The sequence below is a fragment of the Amblyomma maculatum genome, chromosome 6 (assembly GCF_055883805.1).
Source record: "Amblyomma maculatum isolate TAMU_Amacu chromosome 6, ASM5588380v1, whole genome shotgun sequence".
Lineage (NCBI taxonomy): Eukaryota > Metazoa > Arthropoda > Arachnida > Ixodida > Ixodidae > Amblyomma > Amblyomma maculatum.
The window spans coordinates 105,457,638-105,465,884 of NC_139349.1; the positions used below are offsets into that span (position 1 = coordinate 105,457,638).

The 8,247-nt window shown below is 49.1% G+C and overlaps 1 protein-coding gene across 1 annotated transcript; it reads right to left on the bottom strand.

The window, feature by feature from the left end:
* Positions 1–1,035: 1,035 nt before the first annotated feature.
* LOC146186485 (uncharacterized) lies at positions 1,036–2,821 on the bottom strand. The gene has a single exon (XM_084605696.1). The coding sequence runs from the start codon at positions 2,721–2,723 to the stop codon at positions 1,107–1,109; it is 1,617 nt and encodes a 538-aa protein (XP_084461822.1). The 5' UTR covers positions 2,724–2,821; the 3' UTR covers positions 1,036–1,106.
* Between the last annotated feature and the right edge of the window lie 5,426 nt (positions 2,822–8,247).

The window sequence follows — 8,247 nt, forward strand, 5'->3', positions numbered from 1 at the left end:
AAGATATCTTGGGTAATCATCTCATTAGCAGAGATAGGAAAGAACACCAAAATAACAGGACAGCTCGGTGCGAAAATCAGTGACAACCTGCGCTGCCGAATTGAATGTGCCGAGCTGCTTTGCTGATGTTTTGCGCCGTCGATTCTGGCTCGGACGATGCGTACACATGAGAAAAAAAAAGCGTACACGTTGCACATTGGCACTTCCAAAACGATGTGAGAAAGGACGTCAAAAAAAAAAAAAACACTACACTATCCTTTTTGTTCATCTCAATTTTAAGATTCGCGGACGAATAATTCGTGCTCACCTGTCATCCGATATCCAAACTCTGTAGCGATCATCAGTCCGTGCTTTCGTCGGTGATACGTACGCGTATACATTCCATTCGTTATGCACAAGAGATGCCTCTCGCCGACCATAATGAAAGCAGCTCCGGACTAAAAGCGACGAGGACATATGTTTGCACGCGGGCAACTCGCACACTCGATCATCTGCCAGCACCCATGCAGAGTCCATGCTATCGCGTCCACTCCGCGAGGGGTCACCGGCCGCCGTTGGTCAAACCACAGAAGACGGTACCAAAGAGACTGACCCAGGCAGCGCGAGAGAAGAAAGCGGTCTTGTAGAAAGCCGTGCTCGGCAGGAGTGCACGTTAATTTGCGCTGAATGGGACAGGGATATGAAGGAAAGTGCTCCCTCCACCGCGGCCGCCGGTATGTGTGGACTCCCACCTGCAGGTATGCGCTCGCGAACGACCCGAGTCGTTCGGGCTGCTGTCGCACACAATTCCGAGAGGTCAAGAAACTGAAGACACCGACGGCCGAGGAAGACAGCAGACAAGGTTGAAAGCTAAGCAAACGCAGACGGGACGGGAAAGGCAGAGACCGTGAATGCATGGGCGACGCTCGGGGGAAAAAAGGCGCGACGACCGGAAGTCTGAGGACCGAGCGTCACCCGATGACTCTTCGTGGGCGGGGCTAGAGGGGCGGAGTTCCCGAGCTGTTTTCTTCGTTTCTTTTTTTCTGGTGTCTCGGAGTGTTGAGTTGAAGGGAGCGAAGAGGAGCGCCATTTTTAATCGCCGATATCTCTGGTGTTAATGAAGCTAGCTAAAAAATTCTTGCGGTGAATTGACCTGTGAGGGAGTACCTATCTCTCGACCGATTTGCTTTACCCCGTTTTAGGCATTGCATTACCCCTTTAAGGGCAGAACCCTTTTGCAGTATTGCATTAGACAGTTGTTCTGGTTTATTCCTTGTGTCATTTCCTAAGTAGACATGCTCAGCAATTGCACTGTGGGATTCTAGAGTGAATACACTGTCTTTCACGAGTTGCCTAATTACATGGTGTAGCAAGAATGGAATTACACCTTCGTGTAGGTCATGCATAATGTCTGGAGGAAGGTGACGAGTAGGATGAAATCCAGAGAATTTTACACTGCATTCACCTCGTACACCATAGAGTGACAAGGAGCTAACGCCACGAGCAAGTAAGTTGAGGTGCTGGGTGTGTAGATCAGGAGTTCTCTCAGTAAAATCTGATGAACGGTGCTTGGCTGCAGTCTCACACCGAAGTGCCATGCAGTGTCGGCATATCCTGCCATGAGTGAAATTACATTTGAACCCTCCAAGCCGATGCAAGGATAGGTTATCCCCTGTGACAAAGAAAACCGATCCTCTTAGGATATAGCCATTGACAGTGATTCCTGTGCTTTCAAGACAGGCTATATCATGAACTAGGGGTTCAAGCACTTTTTTTAGCCCATATTTGTTCACATGACGTTCTTTTGCAAGAACAGCTAAATGAATTGATGAGAGCTTTGACCTATTGTCAACTGGACGGTTCAAAACTGTGTAGTAAACTGCCATTATCTTATTTTTACCTCGCCTACTTCCAAGGGGATCACACAGTTCAAATTCATCACTATAAAGCTGCAGGCAAATCTTCGTGACATCTCCTTGAAAGTAGTCATGAATCTGGAATTTCGAGCCATCAAAAACATCTAAAAGATAGTCTCCCAGTTCCTCCATATTTCTCAATGGCAAATCAATGAAGGAACCCTCAAAAAACTGCTCTAGAACCTTTACCACTGGTACATAGCAGTAAGTCTCTTTCTTTCCATTTCGCGTAACACCAAGGCAGATGCTTTTTGGTTCAACAAAGGGGAAGGAGTATTTCCAATAGCTTTCACGCTCAAACTGACTTAGCAGCTTTGACAGGCCTTTCTCAACAAAGGAAATAGCATTGTCACTGGTGGCATCAGGTGAAAGAAAATGCCTTGAAAATTGCTCCAGATACATTAATACATCAGCTGATATGTCCTGAAGCGTAGCATCTGGAAGTCGTTTCCCCTCCTTCCACTTCAACTGTAAGAGTGCAAACTGCTTCATCAAATTCGGTTGTAGGCTTGAAGAGAAGGGTTCACTTTGGTTGCCTTCTTCCAAGCTGTCAGGGTGATTAGATTGGGCATCATCAGTCATTTCAATGTTGTCTTCACACATTTGCACACTGAATGCAGACCTTGTGTTGTTGAAGATTTCAGAATGGCATCTAGAAACATGCTTGCGGTAGGTGCCGTAAGAAACAAATGTTTTCATACATCCACAAAGACCACACAACCAGTTCTTCTCACAGCCATGGGCAGCATGTAAGTGACGAAATAAACATTTCAACGTCACAACTCTTTTCCCACATCTGTGGCACAGGAAGAAGCGGACCCCAGGCATCTGCAAAAACAAAATACACACATCATAGATGAGGAAGCTGATAATGGGATGCAAACTATGTTCAACGCCATTGCAAATGTAGCACTAAGAAATAAGTATGTACAAAATAAGCCAGGAAAGTAAACAAAAATGAAAAAAAAGGGTAAAAGTCAATCGGAATAAGTGAAAGCACAGAGGCATACATTATCATTGGTAGCTTACACAGTGAAGCAATAATTAGGGGGGACAGTTGAGCTCTGCCGCTAAGGGAATACTGTGATAATGCTTTGCACACACAGTTGATGCTTTTCGCAGATATTTTTCGTCGTAGCTTTTCTTTTTCTCATTTTATTTTTACACCTATATTTAGCATCAGCAAACATTGTCTTTTCATTCTAAGCAGCTTGACATCTTTGCAAGCATTTTTCATTTCTTTTTTCAGTTATATCAATTAAATAATCAATGTACACTATCGATTTTTTCAATAACATCAAAGGGGCAACATTAACATAAGGGTCCCGTGTATTTTGACACCTTTGAACATACTGGCATATAAAAAAAATGTTAGAGAGCACTGCAGAATCTGCATTGGAGTAATGTGAAAGCACGGATGCTGCTGTTGGTTGCTTTAGCTTAATTCAATTGTTTACCCATTTTAGTCTTTGGTACTTTCAAATTATGCGCCAATCCCTTCCTATGCCCTTTTTCAGCTCTACTTCCAGTTGCGTGACATCACATCCTTGACGCCACCGCAATTAACTGATTTAAGTATTTGATACATTCGAATGTGGCACCAAGCCATTGACTGAGATCATTTTTGCCTTTATTTTTACCTTTTTTGTACCTCTATAATATTACCTAATTAACTTATTGGCCTAATTGTTTTTGGATACAACATTACGTCACCCCCTACCGAGTGGCACCACTAATTAACCTTTACCACTTCTCAATTACTCACAACTGCTGCAGACACGGTTTTGCATCTAATTACCTAACTAACTTATTGACCTAATTTTTTCGGACGCAACATTACGTCACCCATTATCGATTGAAATCACTAATTAACCTGTACCACTTCTCAATTACAACTGCTGCAGACAATTTTGCTGACGCGTTCTGCGGACAGAAATCTGTGAACATAGCGAAGTAATGCTTTTGAATTAAAAAACTGAACCAGGCAAAAACCACATCGTTCGTGTGTGTGAAACGCTATCGCGTCATACCCCTAGCGGCAGAGCTTAATTGTCCCCCAATGCTTTTTTTTTTCTTTCTACTCAGCTCCCGATTGCACGAGGTGCCGACTGCTTTTCTACCGAACGAGGTGTATAACTTATCGCTTAAAACATTACTGCATCAATCGCGATGAACGTCTACAGTGCGAGTAGTGTGCGCACTCCTCTGTTTGAATGCTTTTGCTCGCTGCTTTGGAGTCGGGGTATCTTACCGTGATGCAAGATGTTAAGCGTACCGGCCGAATTGACAAGAGAGGCACAAGTTCCTGCAACTGACAACTTATGATTCGGCACGAATACACATTGCCTAGCGCCGCATACTATGTGAAAAATTTGCCTTTCGCGTGGCCGATGGAAATTGCCAGCGTAAATCCACAAGCCGCGAGTAGCATGTGAGCGCGTCGGTGGGTGCAACATGACGACCAATATATTGGCCACACTGCTTTCGACAAAGTTCTAGAAATACACCGACAAATGCATGCCAGAAAACTCACTATTTGTGCCATCGGAGGCTACTTTTATTTCTGTTTTCACCAGCCCAACGCTCAGACGAGAGGAAAGTATGCTGAGCAACCCGTCCCTTTAAAGCACCGTTATAGTTGCACCAAAGCTGACTTACCTTCAGTTCGGCGAAGTGAGTTTGGTCCTTTCCTCCCTTCGCAACGTCATCACACGCCCGCTCTTACAGGAAAAGTGCGATAACCACAGAACTCCTTGTCGTACCTCGAAAACCCTATGCCGTGCCCTATGCTAGAGTGAACTCTAGTCTAGTTCACTCTACCTGTGCCTTCGTGCTCAGAGCAGCCATTCTCATTCTGTAGCCACGATGAAACGACCACGTGATCCTTCTGTGCTGGCTTGTACCGCGTAGAAGCCGAAGGGGTGGCGCTGTCGGCACCCGTATCAATGTATTAATTCTCATATTTTCGAACCACGCGCTGTTTCCAAACAGCTATATAAGAACCAAAAAAAAGCTAACAACAGCACGACATCACGCGGCACCCCTTCGCAAGCCAAGTGCTCACGATATATATCGGTTCCTGCCCCTTTTTATAGTTTCGAATTCGGTTTCTAATCACGTGACTCATAGCATCTTCACTGGCAACCATGGCATTTCGCGCGCTTCGCGGTTCATAGGGACCACGTGATACATCTCCATAACGGCATTGCAACGGTCAGAGCTGCGCTTGCGGGAACTTTGTCTTTGTTAATTGTCTATTAACATTTACATAAGTGCGTGCGGCGACACTGAGATGTCGTCCGCTCAGGCGTCAGCGGTTACCTGCCTGGTGACGGCGGGTGTGAATGGCGCTAAGCGAAAGTTATCGCTTGCGGAGCCGAACTTGCGAGGTCTACGAGCGTCCATAAGCAAATGTGCAGTCCTGTCATCGGAAGTTGACGCCTGGAGTGACAGAGTTCAGGTAAATTTCTTTCCTATAACTCTTGATAATTTGACAAGTCCTGCAGTGCGTTCGCGCATAGTGCATTGTTATGCGCGCGTTGTTTGTTTTGTTTACGGAGTTTGACAGAACTTTTTTTTTTGTTAGGTAATCACACGAGCGCATAATTTCGATTCTGGTAGCGGAATCACAGTGCGCACTGTTGCCTGCTAGCAAATTAGTTCAGCACTTTGTTTTCTTGTCGTTATAGTTCGGCATGTTGTCTCCTAGGGCTGGGAGCATGAGAAGCGGCTTTTATTTGGTATCACGCACCAGCAGGCTCACTGCCCGCCATTCGAGACAGTGAAGTGTAACAGCTGCTGCAATGATGGCAGCTTGCAGTTTACCCAATGCATGTCTGCTTGGCGCTAAACAATGAAAACTGAACTTTCTGCTGGGAATTGTATATATCGTAGTAAATTTCGCCTAAGGATTGTTACGTCCTGTCATTTTATCAGCACGACGTGCTGTGAATGGTCCTCCTGTTCGACATAAGGTCGCGGACAGTGCCGTAAAATTTTTAGACAGGGTTCAGAGCAAAGATATGGAATATTGACTTTATTTTGAGCACTTGGAGGTTCTGTTTGCAGCTTGGTTCACGCGCGTTCATCGGTTAGTTGGCCTGGGTGAATTTTGAAGACCTTAAATATTGCAGATGTGTTTTGCCGTGCAGTCTCCCCTGCCAACACACTTTCAGTGGGTCTGAAATTCTGGGTGCGCAGAGTCATTCACCTAGGCTAATGACGCTACGATAAGCTGAGTGGGAATTAAGCCTGGGGACACTATATATGTCCTTTCCACTGTGGGATTCGGGCTTGCTGCGGCTGCCCTTTGCGCGGCCGCCGCCCGCTTCCCAGTTGTTCTCCTCGTTCCCTTTCTCCCGCCTGAGGCGGCGGAGAGAGGCTCGGACGACTTGTCACTGTCGTTCGGGCCACAACTCCGCCCTGGCGTCCCAGTGGCTGTTCTCATTGGCGCCTTTTGGCGGGAACACGGCACCGCTTCGACAGCCGCGCTCGCGCGACTGTCCGAGCGGAGCTCAGGGAGAGACCCCTCCGAGACATCGCAAGGTGCGTACGCAACTGTTCTTGTCTGCCGGCCTTTGTCCGCGCAGACCAGTGTGCACTCGAGTTCGTCTGCTCCGGGTCGTACCTGAGAGCGCAACTCGAGCCTGTCGATCGTGATCCAACGATCCGCGACAGGCGTACCTTGCGGTGGTTGCGCACTCTCTCTCAAAGGAACCCTTTGGTCACTGCGAGAGAGAGATCACAGCACGCCCTTGCGGGCTTGCGGCACGCACTCCGTGTCACTTCGTGCGCGCAGGGGAGCCTTGCTCCTCGCGCGCTCCCTTGACACGGTGACTGCATATGTGTGTGTATGTGCGTTTGTAAATATGTGTATGTGTGTGCGTATGTGCGTTTGTAAATATGTGTATGTGTGTGCGTGTGTGTGTGTGCCGCTGGAGGATGGCGTTTCAATAAACGTCTCCTTTGTGAACTTGGAGGTTTGTGTCCTTGCAGCGAAGTGCTCTCCTCCCTGTGGAGGTTGAGTGCGCGCTGCGGTGTTTCAGTGTGCGCGTGGTGACGGCTGATCGGGGTTTCGGCTCGCGCGACGCTCGAACCCGCGGTGGTTTGTGGCCTATGTCCACGTAGAAACCACAACTGGCGCCCAACGTGAATTGTCCCTGGCTCCATGAGTCGTTGGACAGCACATATCGGCCGAGCCGGTCGCCTTGACGATCAAGCTCATGCGCCATGCCTGCCGCCCCCTGCGCGGCACTCGGCAAAGGCACTGAAACACGAACACGGTTCTTCGGACCACCCTGCGGTGTGACCGTTGACCATATGCCTCTGCTGTTTCAGCTTTACGCCGTTGCGGAAGCAATGTGCGCGACGCCGCCGCTGCCGGCATCTCCGCACAACAGCACCCGTACCCCGCTTGCAGTCATTTCTGTTCGGGGAACGGCGAGGCGTCGGCCGGGCTCCCTCTAGAAACCGCACCGACAGCGCGCTCAGTTGGCTGATGCGGCTCCGTGAGCTTGCGAGCCGGCTGGCGCGCCATTCTCTCTTGGTACAGCATTTCGACTTTTCGGTGCAGTATCTACAGGCGAGAACGAACGTGGTAGCTGACGCGCTATCCCATGCCCCACTCGCCCGCGGCGGCGTCTTTACGCCGGCTGGCGAAGGGGGCGAAACAGCGGACGAGCCGCAGGTCGGCACGGAGGTTACGCCCGCAGACGGGTTCCCCATTCCGCTATCCGGGTAAGCAGCGCTTCGCAAAGCAGGCGAGGGTGAAAGCTCTTTGTGAGCACATCTGAAACGCCGATGCCAGCGGAAGTTTTGCTGCGAACCTGCGGGGGGACGAAACCAGGCTCTCCTTTGGGATGTCTGGGATCGTTTTCAGCCATGAAGAGCTACGACGGTCCAGCAGAAATTGTCGCGATGTCAGCGACGGTCTCTGGGAGACGAAGCGCCGTTACGCAGCTTGTATTGCAGCGGGCGCAGCGCCGTTACGCTACAATTGTATTGAGCGGGCGCAGGGGGGCACGAGCCAGCGTGTGTCGCGGCGTGCCTCGGGGATTCATGTTTGCTGGGCCATGACGGGTTCGCGCTGAAATACATAGCCACGGATGATGAGTCCATGAACCATTTGAAGTGGCTATTCCCCAATGTCTGAGCGGCGCTCTGTTGCGTTTCTCTCACTGGCTGGTCATCTGAGTGGCTCCAAGGTTTCAAGAAACTGAGTCAATCGGTGACTGCAGCCCGGCATGAAGCGCGACATTTTCCGCTGTTGCCGTTCCTGCCATGTCTGTCAAATGGAGAAGTTGAGGGGTGGCAAGCCACCGGGCATGACGACACCAACTGACAGTGAGCGTCC